At 41.0% G+C, this 20,342-nt stretch overlaps 2 protein-coding genes across 4 annotated transcripts in view; one reads left to right on the top strand and one right to left on the bottom strand.

Moving 5' to 3' along the window:
• The first annotated feature begins 5,309 nt into the window (after nucleotides 1-5,309).
• On the top strand, nucleotides 5,310-9,691 carry DNAJC19 (DnaJ heat shock protein family (Hsp40) member C19). Of its 2 annotated transcripts, none has more exons than XM_017810626.1 (6): nucleotides 5,310-5,424; nucleotides 6,116-6,167; nucleotides 6,435-6,508; nucleotides 6,861-6,937; nucleotides 7,813-7,883; nucleotides 9,140-9,691. In XM_017810626.1, exons 2-6 carry the CDS (start codon nucleotides 6,125-6,127, stop codon nucleotides 9,208-9,210), a joined length of 336 nt encoding a protein of 111 aa, XP_017666115.1. In that variant the 5' UTR covers nucleotides 5,310-5,424; nucleotides 6,116-6,124; the 3' UTR covers nucleotides 9,211-9,691. The 2 variants fall into 2 exon arrangements, with proteins under 2 accessions (XP_017666115.1, XP_017666114.1); XM_017810625.1 differs by lacking the exon at nucleotides 5,310-5,424 and adding an exon at nucleotides 5,632-5,714.
• Nucleotides 9,692-11,201: 1,510 nt separating this feature from the next.
• FXR1 (FMR1 autosomal homolog 1) overlaps nucleotides 11,202-20,342 on the bottom strand; it is a 32,958-nt gene continuing 23,817 nt past the window's right edge. The window contains exons 11-17 of one of the 2 annotated variants that reach the window (XM_017810623.1): nucleotides 20,132-20,218; nucleotides 19,190-19,397; nucleotides 17,368-17,571; nucleotides 16,470-16,670; nucleotides 15,637-15,717; nucleotides 13,094-13,185; nucleotides 11,202-12,220 (exon numbers count right to left, since the gene is read on the bottom strand). In XM_017810623.1, the coding sequence (XP_017666112.1) occupies nucleotides 12,050-12,220; nucleotides 13,094-13,185; nucleotides 15,637-15,717; nucleotides 16,470-16,670; nucleotides 17,368-17,571; nucleotides 19,190-19,397; nucleotides 20,132-20,218 (1,044 nt within the window). In that variant the 3' untranslated portion in view covers nucleotides 11,202-12,049. The remainder of the gene's footprint in view (nucleotides 12,221-13,093; nucleotides 13,186-15,636; nucleotides 15,718-16,469; nucleotides 16,671-17,367; nucleotides 17,572-19,189; nucleotides 19,398-20,131; nucleotides 20,219-20,342) is intronic. The other variant, XM_017810624.1, reaches the window with a different exon arrangement.

The raw sequence follows: 20,342 nt of genomic DNA, 5'->3' as shown, positions 1-20,342 counted from the left end.
TTTGAAGAAAAAATAAAAATCCCACTCCAAACTTGCACTGTCTATTCTGTCATGAGGTGTTACATTATGCTGTGCTAGACAATCACACCTTTTCCACCATGGTGGGAAAATTCAAATCCTGTTTATGACAGAGATGAATCAGCCTGTGCAAAGGACAGAGAGATGTCCCAAAGCAAGGTTTATGGAATTAGTCAGTGGTGAAGGAAATGCATTCTCTGACATTTCAAATGAGGTTTCAGAAATATTAACTGGAACAAAGAAACAAGGCTCTGACTGTCCCACAAGCCAGTGCTTAGAGCTTTCCACGGAGGACCATGACGAAAGCCACACACCTGGTAAATAACCAAGGATTTATACAAATTAGAAACACTCCTAAGTGAAGGAAGAGAACTGTCCCAATGTCAGAACTACCAATGTCAGTACACTGAGAAATGGTGTGGTGTGTTGCCAAAAATACAAGAGAACAGCAGAGCAAATTTTCTGATTTTGTGCTATTTCTCTTGCCATTGGTGTGATGACCCACCCTTAAGGCTGAAACAGTCTCTGCACAGTCTCTAGGAAGTTTTCCTTCTTACCATCCACTGGCCTGACCATATGCCCTCCAAAACCCTCAGCTATATCCTCTCTTGAGCAAACCTCTCCCTGTTCTTTGCTGGTTTTTTTTTTATTTTTTTAAATTTATTTCTTGCTCTGCCTATGGTCTTGAGTCTTCACTCTCAAAGTCAGTCAGCTGCTCTTGAATAAAAGGAGCCATCTCTCCCTTTCTCCTGCTGGTTCCACCTAATCCAGTGATTCTTTCGAGTGCAGTGGAACATGCTAACCAAGAGCAAAATGCAACCCCAACGCAGCCTGTTACAGCTTCCATCATCAACCTGTGCACTACAGTTTCAGCTTGCAACCTTACCTTCACCAGCAAAACTGCAAAACCCTCCACTGTCTCCTCAGAAAACCATTTAATGTCTGCAGAAATCTCCCAAGAGCTCACAGCTGAAAAACATCAATAAAGTTTCTCCTAGGCTTGTAGCTTCCTTCTTCTTGCTCTTTCCCTCACATTCTGCTCTCTGCCCAATTTTCCTTGCTGCCAGTGTAATCTTCATGCAGGAGAGGAGCAGATTCTGTTTCAAATCTGAATTTACATTATACAAAGAGACCAGAACTTAGCTGTGTCAGACCTTGAACCTGGGATAATCTCAATGTGGGGGAAGCCTATAAATCAGGACCTTTCTTTTTAGAACAGTTGCTCACTACAATTCATTGTCTGAGCAAATAAAGGTTTTATTCTCTCCAAATTCTTTCCTACAACTACCACAAGCTTGTGTTCCTAAAATAGACTGTGTTTCACAGCACAGTCATGGAAGTTTTGGCACCAGCCCAGGCAGAATACAAATTTCAAAAATGAAGACTTGAGTAATAACAATCAATATAAACCCAGAAATAACAACAGCTCTGGTAAACACATCAGAATTATCTCATTGCTTTTTCTTTAAATAAGAAGCATAAGCCAGAACAATGCAGGTAAAAGATGGTAAGTATCAAACCTGACTTTAGAAATTCTTCAAAGAGCATATTCACATCTAGATTCTGCAAGCCTTAGCTCAGCTTCAGGGCATTTACTCACATTGACAAACCTTGCCCCTCCATCACATTCCAACAATCTCACCTGAGCCATCAAATAATGCCCACTGTAAGTCAGATGGATTTTCTTGTGATTACCATGAACACAGATATGCTACCTGCTAGACATACACACTTCACACCTGTTGTCAAATTACAGTGAAATCTTGCTTTGTTCAATTAAAAAATCCACACTCATTCTTACCAAGTGAATCTCAGTTTATAATTAGTGTTAACCACTCTATGCTCTAATAATTATGATTATCACTTTAATGACAGAGTGATGCTCCCTATACCAAGGTCATTCAGCCACAGGTAAGAGAGTGTGGCACTGTAATATGGTTCAGATGTAGGACCACAAAAAGAGAGAGAATCTGAGAAGGTACAAATGAAAAGAAAAAGAGGTGTGAAAATTATAACTGACAGGCTGACAAAAGTGGAGTATGGGCAAAAAGCAGGAATAAAGTGCGCAGGAAAAAAATCCCCAAGATATTCTACCTACGCTTAGTATTTACTATGTGTATCTTAAAACATTAATAAATAATGTGTTTAAAAATTCTGTACCTTGGTGCCCCAAGTAGAAAGTCAGCAAGCCTTTGACAGCTTGGTAGTCCAGTCACTGCATAGGCAAGAATAAGCAGTGTAAGGTTTAGCTGGCTGTGCATGTGACAACATAGAACTGTCCTTGTTACTTAAATACATGTTTAACGGCCCTATAGGCATTTAACAGCTACACCACAAACCTTCTGAAAGCACAGATATCTATTTCACCTTCTGTTCAGTTTGTGGAAGACACAGTTAAGGGAAAGTACAGCCAGATTTCTGCAGAAAGGGTCTTGTTAAGTCGAAAAGTTTACTTATATTCTACATACCAGCTGCTTTGGATCATCCAGGGAGACAAAGCTTCCAAAAGAAATTTAATCTTCTATCGTGCAGCATTTTAACCCCAGAGTGGAAACCTGAAGATAGCAGTAGGATAAAACACTTGCCAGAAGAAACTACAAAAGCTTCAGGGTTTCTCTGGCTTATAGAAAGGGAACAGTTTAGGAACACAGTAGGCAAAATAAAAGGTTTTGTACTCCAACTGAGACTATATTTCTTAAACACTCAATAATTTTGCCTTCCTCCTGATTTCAAACACAGACCTTTTGCAGAAAGGATAAAAACTGTAGTGCACCTGTTTCACTTGAGCCCATTAGAGCTTATTAATTTTCCCCAGTGAATGACCTTCCCTACCTCAGCACAAGGCTGAACCATAGAAGATGCAGAGGAATAAGATGTTATAAAATGAACTCATTAGGCAAATCAAACAGAACTTTGATTTTACTCGCAGTGATGTCCGAGCTGGGACACATCTAATAGGGAAGTGCAACAAACTGTGGGAAGAAACAAAGTTTGAGTTGTCTGATGGACTAAAAAATAGATACAGCATATTTTAAAGGAATTGTGAAATTTCATCTAGAAATGCTGTGTGATTTTACCTAATAATAAAAATCAAATTATTCCACCCCTAGGCTCACCCTTTTCCATTTTGCTGTTATCTAACATGTACCAATAATGCAAATTCCTCTATCCCACCTCCACTCTTGCCAGGCCTTCCCACTTATTTTCCTTTCTCCTCAATAAGGATGAACTCTCTCTTAAGCAAGCAGAGGCTTCCCAAGATCTTTCTGGCTTTTCTTTAAAGGGCTTTCACAGGAGAAGAATTAGCTACTTTATTTACCTGTTCTCAGTTTGCACATTTCATTACATCTGCCTTTTTCTCTAAAAATGAGAGATTTCACAACAGAAAGAACCTCTAATTTGCAAAAGCCCCTTTGCCAGTAGAGCTGCCAGTTCTTCTAAACAGGGACTGGGGAAAGGGAGGAAGGATATAAAATAAAACTCCCTTTCAAACAGTTTTCTCCTGAAAGCTGCTTAAGATATGGATCTGACTAGATGGAAGAATAAAACCTCATGTAAGTAAAAGACATGGACTTCTTGTTTAGATGATATGAAAAAATAAATGCTAGTCATGTCCTGGTAAAGTCATTAACTTCTTTTTTTTATTATTATTCTTTTGGACAGCCTTTTTTGAAAGAAAAAGGACAAAGAGGAAACCATCTTAAAACCAAATAGTCTTCTACGTATGAAGAGAATCCAGTTAGTTGCCAGACCCATACACCTTTAAAGACTTTTTCCCCCTATAAAACAAACATCTAGGTTTTTATCCACTTGCTGACTCCCCTTTCCATATTTGAACAGGTCTTACAGGCTGTCAGGAGCCTTATGCTCTGCAATGAATGAATTCAATTGCTTTATCTAATATAAAAGTTTATTTTTATTTCCACCTCATGAAACACTTGCACAACAGTACAAGTGCCTTCACCAAAACCTTTGTTCCATCCCTTTTAAAAGTCAGGAGGTTATTTTCTTGTAGTGTTACTAAAATGACAGGGAAGGAAAGAGACAGGAGACACCTCCAAACATTACCCTAGAAGATATTAAAACAGACATTTGAAACTTTAGCAAGAAAAACAATTCAAGATCAAACACTCAAAGTGAACTCAGTACTCAGAAAATACTGAACAAGAAAGGAAAATTTTGTCTTCCAATACAAGAGACAGCAGAATTACAAGTTTCTTAGCCAATGGTCAGCTCTGACACTAAACTGCTCATGTGAGGGCTTGTGAGTCCCAGGCCTCAAGCAGCCAAAAGCCAGCTGGCTCTGGTCACTAGGTCCTTGGGAGTCCATGAGATCACTGACATGTTCTACAAGCACAGAGGATGACAATGAAGCTTTCACTAAGTGTCAGTCAGACAGTAGAACTCTGAGCCTTGAGCTGTGACCATCTGAAGCTAAAGGCTGGTGTGGTCTTCCTGCCATGTTATTCAGGTTCCAAAACCATGCCTTCAAACCAGACCTACAGACAGAGAGACAGACAGACTCAACTGTTGTGTTGCATGTGACACCGTGCTATTAACAGGTGACACTATGTTATTAATAATATTCAAACACAAGTGCCATGCCTGTAATTCTCCCTCATTCTGTAGCAATCTTCAGCAATCAAACCCCTGAGGCTGTCCATGAGGAGCTGGTGCCTGACGTGCCTGCAGACCCTGAGCGGTCAGTGCTGCGCTCACAGCACAGCCGACACGCTCCATTAGCACAGGGAAAGGAGGCACCCGGAGCCCAGCCCACAGGAAAATGGGGCAGTCACACACAGGGAGATGATCACTGGGATAAAAGACAAAACAAATGCAAGAATCACAGAATTGTCAAGGTTGGCACGGACATCTGAAGGTCATCCCATCCAAACTATCTGCCAAGGCAGGGTCACCTGGAGCAGGTGACACAGGAACACACCCAGGTGGGTTTGGAATGTCTCCAGAGAGGGAGACTCCATGACCATCCTGGGCTGCCTGTTCCAGTGCTCTGACATCCTCAAGGTAAGGAAGTTCTTTATGTTGAGGTGGAACTTCTTTGTGGTTTAGTTTACAGCCATTGCTCCTTGTCCTGTCGCTGGGCACCACTGAAAAGAGTCCGGCACCTCTTGGCACTTGTGCATTGAGATCCCCTCTCAGTCTTCTCTTCTCCAGAGTGAACAGGCTCAGCTCCCGCAGACTCAACTCGTAAGGGAGATGCTGCAGACCCCTCATCATCTTTGTGGCCTCTGCTGAACCCTCTCCAGTAGCTCCTTGTCCATCTTGTACTCAGGATCCCAAACCTGGACACAACACTCGGTTCACCTAAGGAGGGACTGAAAAACTACTTTTCCTAAAAATGTGAACCTGCCGTGCGAGAAGCCTCTGGATCAGGGGCGAAACCCCGTATTTACATTAAGAATAAGCTCTGTACTATCACTTTTACAACGCCGTAACACTGCGCTCTGTGAGAGCTCCTGAGCAGGAGCCGCTGCCTCAGGGCACAGGCTGCGCTCGCTGCCCCGGTGCCCGGTCCCTCACACCCGCCGGGCTCGGCCCTGCCCGTCCCCTCACGCCCCGCCCGCCTTCGAGTTCCCGGGGCGGTGTCCCGGCTCGCTCCCCGCCCCGCCGCTTTACGGCAGCGGCCGCGGTGTGTTTGCGGCTCCGGGCTCGGCCGGGCGGTCGGGGCGGACATGGTGAGTGTGTCCGTGGGCCGCCGGTGTCCGGGCCGGTGGCTCCCGGGGCCCTTCCCGGGCCCAGCGGCTCCGCTCGCCCTTGGCCGCGGTGCGAGGGGCCCGGGGAGGCCGCCGGCTCCCGCCTCGGCCGCGCAGCCGAACCTCGGGGCGAACGCGGGGCCGCCGGGCCGGGCTCGCCTCGTCCCTTCCAGCTCGGGGGTTGCCGCTGACCCCGCGGCCCTCGCCGTGTCCCCGCGGTCACCGGGAGCGCCGCGCCCGTGTCGTGACCGCTGTGCCCCGCGTCGGGCTGATGGCGGTGCGTACACTAATGTACTCACTCGTCCGAACCGCTCTTCGCGCTGCCGGGTGGCTTTTTTAATTTATCCTTTGGCAAACAACCACCTTCTGTGTTCCCCGTGCAGGCCAGTACGATGGTGGCGGTCGGCCTGGCCATAGCGGCGGCTGGATTCGCAGGTTTGTAGTGACGGGAGGACACCGAACACCCAGTTATAGTTACCTGTGCTTCAGGACTGTTTTTAAGGTAGTTTAATAGCTGATAGAGGACACTCTTTTGGGAGAACCTGTATTAATGGCTGTAATTAAACAAAAGGTTGAAGTTCTTACTCTTTTATGTCCCAAAAAAGTTCATTCCATGTTTTAATCCATGAGTTACCAGTTGCACTGAATTGCTAAATCTTCATGGACCTGTACTTAGTCTCGATCAACACTGATCTCTTTAAGGTCGCTATGCAGTAAAAGCTATGAAGCAAATGGAGCCACAAGTTAAACAAGCACTTCAGAACCTACAAACACCTGTAAGTTTTTGTTTATCAGTACCAGCTTTTTATTTAAAAGTTTAGTTGGTGAAATAACTACAGACTATTGTCTTTGTAGCACTGCTGTATTTTCCTCTAATGCTAAACGTAATTTTGTCAGTAGTAACAATCTCAGTGATTCTGGTGGTGATTGGCTAATAGTGTGCTCGTTCTGGCAATTTTAAGTACTCAAACAATGATACTCCAAGTAAATTTCTCATTACAAGAGCAGAAGCAGCTTTGCTATTTTTACAGACTAAAAATCTCAGCAGCTTCTAAGGCAATAATGAGTTGTTTTAACTTATAAACTTAAAAATTAGTGGTTTTTAAACTAACATGTTTTCTCTTTTAGGCCTTCAGTGGTTATTACAGGGGTGGATTTGAACCCAAAATGACTAAACGAGAAGCAGCTTTAATACTAGGAGTGAGGTAAAGGAAATTTATTAGAAGTGAAAGGTGAAAAGGAGGCAGCAGAGTTTCCTTGCTGCTGCCCTTGTTTGGAAGGGATGTCATCCTCAGTGCTTAATGCCATCCTATGCCCAGCATCCCCTGGGAATGTCACTGCCAAGTCAGGAAATAGGAAGTGGCCTTTCAGGATTTTCTGTGCTTATTGGGGATTCTTTGCTGCACTTGAGCATGGTTGAAGGTAATTCCCTCTGGACTTCCAGACATCTGCAGTTCCCTAGCCCATGCAAAATACAGGTTCCTTGGGGTCCACTCAGCATGGGGAACATGGTTGTGCTGTTTGCTGTGGTTCCTGTCACTGCTGGGGAATTTCAGATGGATGCGGTGTGTGGGTGCTGCACACCCTTGTATCTGTATCACTTCTAAAGCATTACAGATCTGAGTATGGTGGCCAATCCCTGCTAAAACACTTCAGGCCAAATGCACAAATCTTACCAAATAAGAACCATTTCTGTAAACTTCCAGCTGAGAAGTTTGTTGTTTGGGTTTTTTTTTATGTTCTTATTTTTTATAAATCAATAGCAAATTATTTTTTTCCTCCAGCCTCTAGGAAGTTTTCCCAGTAAAAACGTTACAGCGTAGTTCTGTGTCTTTTCAACCACGTGGATGACTCCCACCCTGTTAGACTGCTCTAACATGTCTTTTTCAGCATAGTGTTTTGGAAAAACCTTAGAAACCCTCTCCAGGATTCCTCTACACATGAAGAGTAGGGAAAGAAAAACAAAGAAGTTAGCCAAAGAGTTTATGGATAAGACAGAGTACTCACTTGTTCTCAGCTTTTGAAAATCTGGAGGATCTCATGAGGATCTCTTAAGTCAGTTTTTCTCTCTCTTTTAAAGCCCTACAGCCAACAGAAGTAAAATTAGAGAAGCTCATAGACGGATCATGCTTCTGAATCATCCAGATAAAGGTAAGGAAATTAAGTCATGTTGATTAATTAATACATGTTTTTAACACAGATTAATGGAACTGTGTAGGAAGAAGTGACTACCCCAGCTATTAAAAAAAAACCACAGAAAACTGAAAACAAATTTTAGGGTGCCTTACCTCATGTGGGTTTGGAGCATATTTTTGTGTGAATGTTTTAAAAGCAAGCAGACAGATTCAGCAGGTCGGTTTGTTACTTGCTCAGTCTCCTGTGAATATAAGATTAGAATAGGATTTGTTAAAATGAGACTTGAAATCGCCTTAATTTTAGGTGAAAGCCCAGAGTATACTTGTGCACTTCATATACCACAAGTATATGAGTTTGAGTTTATGGGAGTGCCTTAGGAGTTCACCATAAATGGCAGGTATTGAGCCTTCTGCAGCTGCTGAAGACATTAAACTATGGAATATTCCTGTTTGTGGTACTCTGAGGGCTCAGAATCGAGTTGTGCTCAGTTACTAACTCGAGGCATCTCTACCTGTTCTAAATTCTGTTCAGTGAGTCAGAGTCATGTGCTGGTGCTCGGCATTCACCTTCTTAATCGTCGCTTAAAAGGTAAAATGGCTTCCTTTAAAGTGACTGTTGAATTCATTACTTTTATGCACCAAAATCCAAAATCTCCTTGAGATATGCCTTTCATAGATAATGTTGAGCAGAAGTTAACTTCAAAATTAACTTTGCTGAATATACAGAGAACCTAAAAATTGCTATCCAGAGACTGCTGAGCATTTCATGTTTTACATTACCTAAACAAAGCTTCAAGTAAATACAGTAATTACAGTACAATTAAAGGGTATATATGCTAGAAACACAGTTGTTGCATCTCACGGGCTTTACAGTTTTGGTGCATTTGCACTGTGAATTCTGTTTCCATGTCCCTAAGTCATTTGTTTGCCATATTTAAAAGCTGAACAAGTCCCTTGGTACAGCAGCAGTTTGTGTGGTGGCCTTGAAGGAGGGGGAGGGTTATCTGCAGACGTTAGTTCAACACTTCTGTATTCATCACAGACTGTGCTAAGTCATTTATGACTGATAAAACTGGAAATAAAAACCACTCCAGTAAACTAAAAACCACCTAACAGGAACCGTGTGACGCTGAGCTCCTGCAGTTTGTTCTTTAACTGCCAGAACTCTCAGACCATCCTCACTTTTTTTTTCCTGTGTACTGTGGCATTATTAACAACAGAAAAAAACGTGGGGGTTCTTTTCATCTGATGTGAGGTTCTCTTTTTTCCTAGGTGGCTCTCCATATGTAGCAGCCAAAATCAATGAAGCTAAAGATCTACTGGAAGACCAAGCTAAAAAATGACAAAAATCTATCAGAGGTTTTGTCCCTGCAAATGATTATTTTTGATAAACAGCTTAAGAAAAGTTCTAATGTCAGTCTTTGACTCTGTGTAAATGAAGCTGGGAATACAAATCCAGGGAGCTGCTTCCCTCCCTACTCAGTCACTTTTTTTGGGAAATGTGTGAGGGAGTCAGGCTTAAAAGTTTTCTCATAGCTGTTCTTTATTAAACAGCACAATCTGCCACTCAGAAATATTTTCAGTGTAGAGAGCAATAACTTGGTGTGAGCAGTGCATGTTACCAGGCAGACTTACATGCTCTTGCCTAATTTCTGTTAAACTAGTTGTGTTTAAAATGCTGCTGCTCTTCCATCTGCCAAAGTTAACACAGTGAACTAGTTTGGGGAGGGGGTGGAAAAAACCATGAGGATTTTTTGATTGGAATAGCTGGGACAGATGTGTGGTTGTCTCTGACTGAAGAAATAAAGTTCAGGAAACAGTGTACTCCCTTGTCTTTGCCTTGTGAAAAACAAGGTTTGATTGAGTTTCTTAAGTGTTACTGATGAGTCTGGAATGTCTCAGATTTTTTTAGTAGCTTTCAGGTTTTGATGGATTTTATAGCATTTAATAAATTCCATATTTTTAGTAGAAGTACTGTAATTTTATACATTATCATATACTACAAAGCTAGAACTCACATCATAGGGTTTGCATTTATAGGGATTAGGAAACAGGAACTCTTTACATAGACCACTGAGGATAACGTGAGCTGGATTTGTGCTGGGTGAGGCCTCACACTCGCCAGCAGTTGTCCTTGTGAGGATCCCAGCTGGGGCCAAGGAGCTCTGTCGTATTCCAAGAATCTTCCCAGTGTTTCTGGAACTACAGAAAAACCGCCGCACAGCACCTGTGGCAGTTAACATCCACCCGTTCATAATCTTGGGAGCTTTCATTTCCCAGAACCTGGACTTGGGAATGCTGCTGGAAGCATCTCACATCCTCTGTGTGAGTGCTGCCTGCTGTGGACTAGTTCTAGGCCATTTAGGAAGGATTACCACAACAGTTAGGAAGAGTTCTGTGCCTTCGGGAGAGCATCAAATAGGTAACCTGCAGAACCTACGGAAAGGGGGAATAACTTTTCTTTGCCACAGAATTTAAAGCAGGGTGAGGGACAGCTGGAACAGTGCCGTGCAGTCAGTCTGCACATTCCAAGCCATATGCAGAATGTTTCTGTACTTAAGTTTTTTCCTGCCAACTACTACTTACTTCTTAAGCATAGCTAGCTCTTTTTTTTTTTTTCCCTTCCATGTTTTTTTAATTTTCTCCAGTCCTGTGCCTGCCTGATCAGCTGAGATACTTGAGCACACTTCAGAGTTACAATTTAACTGTGTGTGTTCTCCAGGAGGGAACATTGTGGATGGGTATCCAATACTAAAGTCATATTACAAACTGCACATCTCCTGAACTGACACACACACCCGGGCCTGGTTGGGACAGCTTTGCTGTAGCTGTATCAGGCAGAGCAGCTGAAGGCACAGGTGGTTCAGAACACTCATCTTTTGTCCCTATTCACTTCTGAAAAAATGAGGTAAGAATTTTTTTCATTTAAGTCAGCACAACTTCAGCACTACCCTGTGCTGTGACTTATTGCAACAGCTCCTTCCTACCCAGATGTTTTTCTGTACCTGTTTTGTGTTTCATTGCTCTGGCTCATGTGCCTGAAAAGATGCGTGGGTGTGTCATGCTTTAACTTCTCAGTCAAAAACTACATATGCATTCATTCCTATATATGTTAGTCAGGTTAGTGATTCTCCAAGATAAGGAGTTTGGTTTTAGACTTGTTAACTGATGTTTGTCATAGTCACCTTAAAGAAAGGAAGATTAGCACATCAGAAACTCTTTCATAAGAGTTAAAGGTTCAAGCTGCCTCACAAGTAAGTTTCAATTGTTAGTTACAGCTTGAAAACCTTAAAGTCAATAGTAATTTAAATTTCTGATAGAAACAGTCAACAGATGGAAGATCAAAGTTTATTTTCTTTTACTACCAGCATACAAAAAAAACATATTGCACATCAAACAACCAAAACAAAAATAAAAATACTCTACTAAGGACTAACATATGTAGTTTATACAGAATAAACTTTCTGGAAATTGATCTTTTCAGTAGTTCAGGTTATGTCTTAATGGACATGACTAATTCAGCTTAGTGTTAACTAAAGCTATGTTTGATTTTTAAATACTGTACAGTTTAATAAATAAACCAAACAAAGCCTCAATGTAGAACAGTCACTGCCAATGTCACCCAGTATCCCTGCAGATTATGAGAATTTAACAAATGTATTCCAGTGGTCTGCAGATTTTTCCTCTACATACAGCATTTAAAAAACATGTATTAAAACAGACCAGTTTCCAGACTAAACTAATGGAGAAATTACATTTCAGTGCAAAATATTTTAGACTGCATTTCTTTCTAGTATTCCTCAGGTGAAGAAGTGGTTGCATATTATTAAAAATGTAACAAAAGCAGCTAATGCTTTCATAAAGAGTATTATGTTAGGGATCCCCCTCACATTTTTGCCGTATTTTGAAAACAAAATAACATTTCCTATAGCCAGCAATTTTGTTTATTTAAATGTTACATATACTATCTCAAGGCACATCTGATGATATATTTATAACACAGTAGGTGTCAAAGTATGTTTAACATATGATTTCTTCAGGATCCCTCCCCTTTCTGTATTCCAAAATGGAGGAACTGAAAGTGCGGTGTCAAGACTGGCGATCCATATTCTATCTTTGGCAAGCTTATACAAGCACTATTTTAAATGTAATGTAAAAGAACTGTAAACTAGGAACTTCAGTTTATGAAACACCATTCAGGACTGCTTCTTCCTGATTATTTCCATCCTCTTGAACAGTGACTTTCTTTTCATCAGGGCTGTGCTGTAGTTTAGAAGGCTCATCCCCAGAAGTGGTGGCAGGACCATTCACTGCCTTTTCAGAAGGGCTGTTTTCATCAATCGCGTCTTTTGCCTTGCAAAAACAAGAACAGGGTAATACAAGAATTCCATAACAATACAGTGTAATCTCAATTTCCCTCTGGCTCACACAGCAGCTCTGCAAGAGGAAACACCTCTTGTGCCTGTATTCTGTTATTTAGTGCATCCTATTACTTACCTTGTCATTTATAGGACATTTCTGTATCAAACAGTTCCAAGGAAATCATGCCAAGGTAACCCTGGGACCACTCGTCCCCAGCACACCCAGAATGCCTTATTTATTTGTCTAAGCCCATAAAGGAGTCAACTGAAAAACTGAGTTTCACACCTCTTTCAAAGTCTGTACAGCAAGATTAGATTTTGTTAATGGATCTTTCTTGTTTTGCTGATCTCAGACATGACTTGTGGCAATATGTTCACTGTTACTTTAGAAATAAATTCTGATTTATTCAGTTCTGATTATTTTTCCGGATAGGTAATGCCACTCTGATCCCTTAAGGACAAAATACCTCAAATACACAATCTTTGCAAAATTAACTCCTCCTAAAATAGTTTGTACAATTGCCACCTAATATCTTCTATCACTAAGGATTAGTTCTCAAGACTCACCAGGGACAGTTTTCACATTTTATTACATAATGCAACATTACTAAGTGTAGTATTTTAAAATGTGTACAGAATTAATTTCAGCATTACCCTGGCTCCTAAAGTCTACAATGACAGTCTACAAGTCACTGTCAGCCCTGTTTACTCCGGGCCATTTTGCTTCTAATGATTTATTCTTGAACTCAAATGTACTTGTAGCCAAATGAGGGCAAGCTAACTGAAGCCTTCATTCCTTTACTGTTCTGCTGCGAGGGAGATAAAAAAAAAAAAAAAAAAGGAAATGCACATTAAAAAGTCTTACCGTTTCTTTCTTGGTTTTGGCTAGTGTCTCCTTTGGAGGGTTTCTCTGTCTACTCTGAGATTCAGCTCGTGATATATAATCAGCTACTGTTACTGTTCAAGGAAAAAAATCACAGTGATGCTCACATCAGCAGTCAGTTCAGCATGAACCTTCATGTCTTTTCTGCACAAGTTATGCTCTAACTGGGAGACATCTCACAAAAGGCCTTCACACTTACAGGTTATCAACCACACAGCAAGGATCAATTTGTTTCTGTTATTAAATACAATTTGCACTAAAATCAGTGATAATGTGATGATCTGAAGGTGGACTCAATATTTTGGTCCAATTGCAAATTTGATTGGAAAAGAAGGGCTTTCCATACTAGGTTTGAAGAGATCAGGCTGCAGGCTCTTTGAACTACAGACTGTGTTTGTCAATAGCTTGAGTGGTGAAGAATTTCACAGCAATAAAATGAAGGCAAGTTAAGTTTTGCCCAGAACTGGGGGAGGTTCAGAGTGTGGTATCACTTACGATGACGCGGAATTCAAATCTTTGTTATGCCATGAAGCGACTGACAGAGAGAACTCGCCCTCCTGGAGGTCCTGGGAACACCATCAGCACTGTTCCCTGGCTCGGGGCGGGGGTGGGACAGTGGTGGGGGGTGTGGACATGGGCGGTGCTGCCTGAGCCAGCCCTGCTCAGGAGCGGCACAGCCGTGTCTGTGCTGCACTTACTGGGTGCCGGCCAGGGCTTCTCTGACCTCTTTTCTTCTTACCACCTCAGCACATGTTCCTGTAGCCTGGTTTTGTCTGATCCTGCCCTCTTGTAACCACACCAAGAGTCAATTCTATTTTTAGAATACAGAGTACTGCAAATTTAAATATACACTTGTGGATCTGATGAGGTAAAGCACATTAAGGTTGGCAAGCATTACCTATTGAACTGTACAGTCAATTATATTTAGTGTATCATGCATTCAGGTGAACTATTTTTCTGGATTTAGGAATGACTGCGCATGAAACCCAAATCAGACTGGGAAGTATAACACATGAATTTCCTGTTACAGTAATTGGACTTCTTACAACTGGGTCCTTCCAGATTGTCTAGTTTCTGCACAAGAATTTTTTTATTTAAAATGAGGTTCTGTACCCAACTCCTCTAATGCAAAGAGGAAGCATATTTCCTGCACACAGTGCATTCTTAATATTTATCTACATATAAGGACCCATAACATATAGCAATGTGAATGAAAAAATACAACTAAATGAGTGAAGTACAGTGGTTGGCACTGGGGGGGGCAGGAAGGGAAGAGTTCCTTCTGTCTTCACTCACTATATATTTACTAGGTATTTATGAAGAGATTAAATTAGAGCATTTCTAACAAAGACAGTATAACTACCAACCAATGCTCCTAGTGTTGTACCTTATTTTAAGTATTTATTATGCAAACTGAAAACTGTATCTTGAACAACGACATCAACAGGAAAAAACTGAGGAATCTTTTCTGGGAAATTTTGTTTTGTTCTTAGAATACTTAGATTTAAAAGAATTCCCGTGGTTTTGTAGAAATGCTTAACATCCCTTTATGTCACTGGCCGAAATCAGTTTCTTAGAAGTAAAAGCTGAAATCCATTTTTACTTTTTCTGCCCCTTTATAACCTCATATCACTGTTACAAAACTGGAATGTTGAGAAGTATTGGGTGGGTTTGAGTTTTTCTAAGAGGGTGTGATGTTCTGTTTTTTCCTTCCCCCAAGTTTTAGTTGCCATAATGAAACAACTTTTTTCTTCTTAATCGAATGTTGCATGAGCACCACAGACATAAGGAAGACAAATATGAGTGAAATTTTGAACCTGTCAATCTAGAAGACCTTCTGTTACTACCTTGCGCCACGTATGTACAAGCATTTTCTAAACAGGGCATTATATTGAAAATTAGCCAGTTCACCTTTAACATTTCAAGTGTTAGTACACACAAAAGAAATGCAACAAGCCACAACAAAAAATTGGAAACATGCAATTTCACTTAAATTCCTCCTCCTTCCCACCCTCAATTTGCAGATGACTTAAACTATTCCCAACAGCCAAGGACTGACAGCAGCAGTGTGATGCAGGTGTGGGGCTGGCAAATCCCATGCGAGTTCCCTCACAGAGCTCTGCCAGGACCCACATCCTGCCCCTCCAACGCTGCTGCTCAGCCGGTGCTGAAAAGGTTGTGTCCCAGTCAGTGCAAGCGCACAGATGCAGGTGAGTGCAGACCATGAACCTTCATGTTTGTCTGATCCTGGACCACGGAACTCAACAGCACTTTGGCCATTGACTTCAGTGAGAGCTGGATCAGAAGCACAACTCGTATGTCCAAGCAAAAAGTTAGACATCGATTAGTTTCATTAGACAGATTTTAGAAGTTCTCCTAGTAGAAGGGATGTCTTTCATCTTTGTCTAGTAGTCTTATTAGTTATTGAGTAACCTTTTGATATTATGCAGCTCTATGTAAAACAGCAGACACAACATTCTCTCATGCTTTTGACCTGAGATTACCCACAGCTCCACTCGAATTACCTGGCTGTCTATCTTCTGCCTGACCCCTGAAGCGACGCCTGCGGCTACGATTGCGTCGCTGGGGTTTTTTGTCACTATCATCTGCAATTGCAAAGTTTATAATGAACTATTTCTGATCATAAAATAAATAAATTCTTCAGCAGTTTCAGCATGGGGCATTTAAAATTGCTTCTGTTAAAGACAGAGACTAAATAAGACAGAAAAGCTAAAAGAAAATTTTATACTGAAAGCATACACAGTAACACAAAAGCTAGATTTTACTTTTTGTTCTTGGTTCATTAAAACATTTAGGCATGTGCTTAATGACCTCAGGTTTCATTTATTAAGTAAGTAACCATACGTCAAATTTTATCAACATAACCCAGGTGTTTTTTCTACATTAAGCAACAGATTATAGTCTTGTCCCAGTGAGTATCAAAAGAGAATTTACTGAGGGAAAGTACTTAAGCAGAATCTGGGCAGAGACAAATTAACAGCTACTTAAGTAGCTTTCCCACACTGAGACTGAGGTTTCCAAGGACAAAACAGAACGGTGATCTGACAGTACTGTTTCTATCAAAGCAGCAGTACCAATGGGAAACAACAAATCAAGTCTTTGGTGTCTCCATCAGACAGTTTTTACAAAAAAAGGCACATGAAAAGGCTAGTGGAGCTCAGTAAACAGGAGATTCCATGGCACAGCCACGGAGGGAGTCTTTCTTTAATCAGACAGCAACCTTGAACAGAACAACAATTCATCACTAACAGAAACAAACAAGGGCTTCACTACACTTACAGGGACAACACACTTTTTCTTAGCCTGCTCTGGGATGATCATCCAACCATTTACATACCTAAACCATTCTCATTAACAGAAGCTGTATCAGACTCTGTCATTCCATCCATAAGAACAGCATCTTCATCAGTCCTTCGCCGGCGTGACCTCCTGCGGCGGTTACTGCTGTGGTGGGACTCGCTGGCATCGGTGTCCACGGTCTGGTCTGACTCTGTGTTATCCAGCAAGCTGTAAGGGTTGCTGTCTGGATCTTTAAGCACTAAACAAACAGAGAGTTTCCATCTAAGATACTGTAGTAATGTGTAACTTCATTTCCAGGTTGACTTACATCTGTGTCTGAAAGTTTCAAACTACAGAGCAACCTTAGGAAAAGGTGTAACACTTAAAACTGCAGTATTTGATTCCATCCTGGCTCCTCTCTGACTCCAACCCAACAGTAACAATTCTGGGGCACCACAATGGGCTCTTGCATTATTTGACCACAAATATTTCCAAGGTGACATTTAGAGAAGTTTTACTCAAAACTGTTAAACACGTAAAACACCTTTCCCTTCATGGCAGCGTGGTACTTCTGACACTATTGCAGTGTTATGTTAGCACAGTCAGATTCTGATGAAATATAACTTCCAGTCTGATTTCTTCTCTCATTCTGTATCTCAACATAAGCTTAACTCAGAAGGCAACCATAGGCAACATGCCAAAAATTTATCAACTTTGCTAATAACATTATTACGTGTGAGCAGTAGAGGAAGGAAATGAAGATCACCATGAACAGAAAACGAACAAAAATCTAACAACACAGTGTGTGACACGAAACTATCACACAGCTGCACTGAAATCCCAAGGTATTAAGATTACAATATAAAAATGGAGTATAGCAATAAGGGCTTAGTAAGAGATTACAGAAGACTGCCAAGAACAAAATCTAAATTCAAAATCCACTTGGAAGGCAGTACCAGAGCTAATGGAGGACTTGCCACCGCGAGGTCCACCACGCCCACGGCCTCCAGACACACTGCGACCTCGTCCCCCAGGACGTCGTCGGTTGTCACGTTGGTGCCTGCTCTCCCTGTCATCTTCTCCTGCCAAGGACCAGTCACTAAGTTCATCTTTTCTCTCAGATTCCGTTTCAGAGGGATTGGAGAGCTCAGAGTTTGTACCTTGTACAAGAAGGAAAAGAAATGGAAATTAATGAGTTTTGGGATTATATTCTGGTTTCATATCCTCACAAAAGTATTCCAACCAGCATGGCTGGTATATATATGTTATATATATATGTTATTTAAAAAATATATAGATATTGAAAAATATTAATATACAGTTACACGAGTATATAATTTCATACTTATATATACCCATATATAAAAATACATGCACATGTAAAATACAGATAGAGCAGAAGTTATCTACATTTCTAAGATTCTCAGTCTAAGTTTGTTTTTAATAATATGCGAAACAAGGACTGAAAGATTACCAAAGCTGTGATTTCTGTACACAGATAAATCAAGGATTAAGCACTGTTTCCTCTCTTTGTCTACACACTGCAGGCATTTGGTGCAGTTTCTAGGCAACTTCTCTGAAATTCCCAAGGACAACTTTGCCACCTTATAGCCGATGGCTGTTGCTAAGCAACCCCTTCTGGCTGCTGTAATGCTGAACAATTTCCCTGTTTATATTAAATAGCATCCCGTAATACCCGGCCCTCTCCGAGCTAAATCAAACCCACACAGCTTTTTACTACCTGAAATTTCAACACCTATTTATTTTAACCATCCAGGAACTCCCCCTACTAACCATTCTGGAATAAAGAGACTTAGACCCATATGGCTCTAACATGTGAGTCTTGCCATTTTGTGGGGAAAAAAATAATTTAAGTTTTCAAATTAAAATCTGTGTATATAAACAAACTCAACAATTTTCATTACAGTTTAGTCAGTTCATTGGGAAACAATAAAACACATATTTACAAACATCATCATCATCAGAATCAACAGGACTAACATGGCATGATCCAGGAACCTACAGTCAGGAACAGACTGTAAAACCCAAGAGGTGTCCATTTTCTATCAAAAATGAGCTACGTGTAGATATTGAGAGTAATTAACTGTATTGAATAAATAATGTCCCTGTTCACTGGAGCACCCATGTTTCTTTGTGAAACATGTCTACATTGAAATGCAGTGTCTCCATTCGGGAAGCTGCTGCTGGATAAGCTGGGGATGTGCACACCTCTCTGGATCTGAGCAGCAGTGCCTTGTTAATTCAGAAATGCATCAGAATACCTCACCTCATCTTAAACAATTCCAGTTAGCTCCTGACTGAATTAAAAAACCCATGGGATTTTGTGCTGCCTCCATTTCAAATCACTTTGGTTTACTTTTCAAAAATACGCTCCTAAGATGGGCATGATCACAGACAAGTGTTTTTTCTCTTCCTCAATTCAAACAGATAATGCCAATTCCAGATTTATTCCTTTTTAATTTGTGTTTCCTGAAAAGTGTCTGTAGTTCCTTCTCTTTCCCAGCTTTGTATGATGTTAACTACTAACACTGAAGGACAAGGCCTTACCAGAGTTCAGTTTGCTCATTTTTTCAATTTAAACTTAACTTCAACAAGACTGTAAACCTAATGAGGTGGTTTCAGCTACGTACAAAACGAAACAGCCATCCTGAATTTCCAACCTTGCCTGAATTCACTCGACTACGCTGAACACAAAGAGATAGTTTTGGTTTCAAAACTACCCTGAGGACTTGCTCAACAGATGCTCGAAACACTCACCGTAACCAGATGTGTAATTGGGGCCTCTGCGGCCTCTCCCTCTCCCGCTGTAGGACCTGGACCCTTGCACTGAGGAGAGGGTGCTCTCATCAGTTGTGTAACCCTTTTCCTTCTCAGGAACTCGAGTAGAAGAAGGTCTGAAGCCCATACCAATCTGACGCAACTGTTCATCGATCTGGAGCCTTTCCAGTCTTAGCTGCTCTACCTCCTACAGAAGAGGAGACAAAAAACATTGCTGATAAATGTCCCTCACAAAACATCATCACCCATCCAGTCATCTCTAAAACTAACATCCCTGTAGCAAGTCACCTTCTGTAACTGCAAATCACAGAATTCAAGTACAAGCTGTGCTATCTCAAGAGTTTTGGAAGAAATCTAAAACCTATCTCTTAAATCCCCATGCAGGAAGACTGTTTTAAGATCATCAGTACCTTCCTTAATTACACTTCACCACATTTTCTAGTTAAATTAAAAAGAAAGAAAAAAGGGCAAACTGAAAAAGTAACACAATCCAAATTAATTCATTATTTCAGTTAACACCACAAAGCCAACTATTCTAAACAGAATATTGTTCTAATACCACACCGTTAGTGTTATTATTAAAAATTCCATCCTACCCCAGTAGAGCATTAAGCTCAGAACAGCAGAACACTAACAGAGACAAAAAATTGAGCGCTACTTCCCAAATGCCCCTTTAACCACTGTTCTTTACAGTCTGATCCTTTTCACCCCAATAGCACGAAGTAACCGTGACAAGGTGTTTGAACAGTCACATCATACCCATGGGCAAAGGAGTGCGTTCAATGCACCAAACCTTAAAATCCCCATACAGAGGTACAGTGTATATTTATATATAAACCCAGGAATTTTTGTTGCTTAAAAATTCTGTTACTCCAACCCAAGTTTCCTCTACAGATCCTTTCTCCCTTTGGATATGCTCACCTTTAGATACGCGATGTGATATTCCAAGAGAACTTGGACATTCCCAATGCTTTCTTTAGTACCAACAAATACAAATGGTACCATTCCCTATGGAAACAAAGCATCAGAGGTTTTTATCAGGAAGAACATCATCATTAAAACAATGCTTTCTGTTCAAATGATATAAAATAAATCTGGATTAAATTGCAAAAGAGAGCTGAACAAAGACAGT

Source organism: Lepidothrix coronata, unplaced genomic scaffold, assembly GCF_001604755.1.
Source record: "Lepidothrix coronata isolate B3197 unplaced genomic scaffold, Lepidothrix_coronata-1.0 Scaffold29, whole genome shotgun sequence".
Lineage (NCBI taxonomy): Eukaryota > Metazoa > Chordata > Aves > Passeriformes > Pipridae > Lepidothrix > Lepidothrix coronata.
Note: the sequence above shows the minus strand (reverse complement) of the source record. Positions and strands in the feature narration are given on the sequence as shown.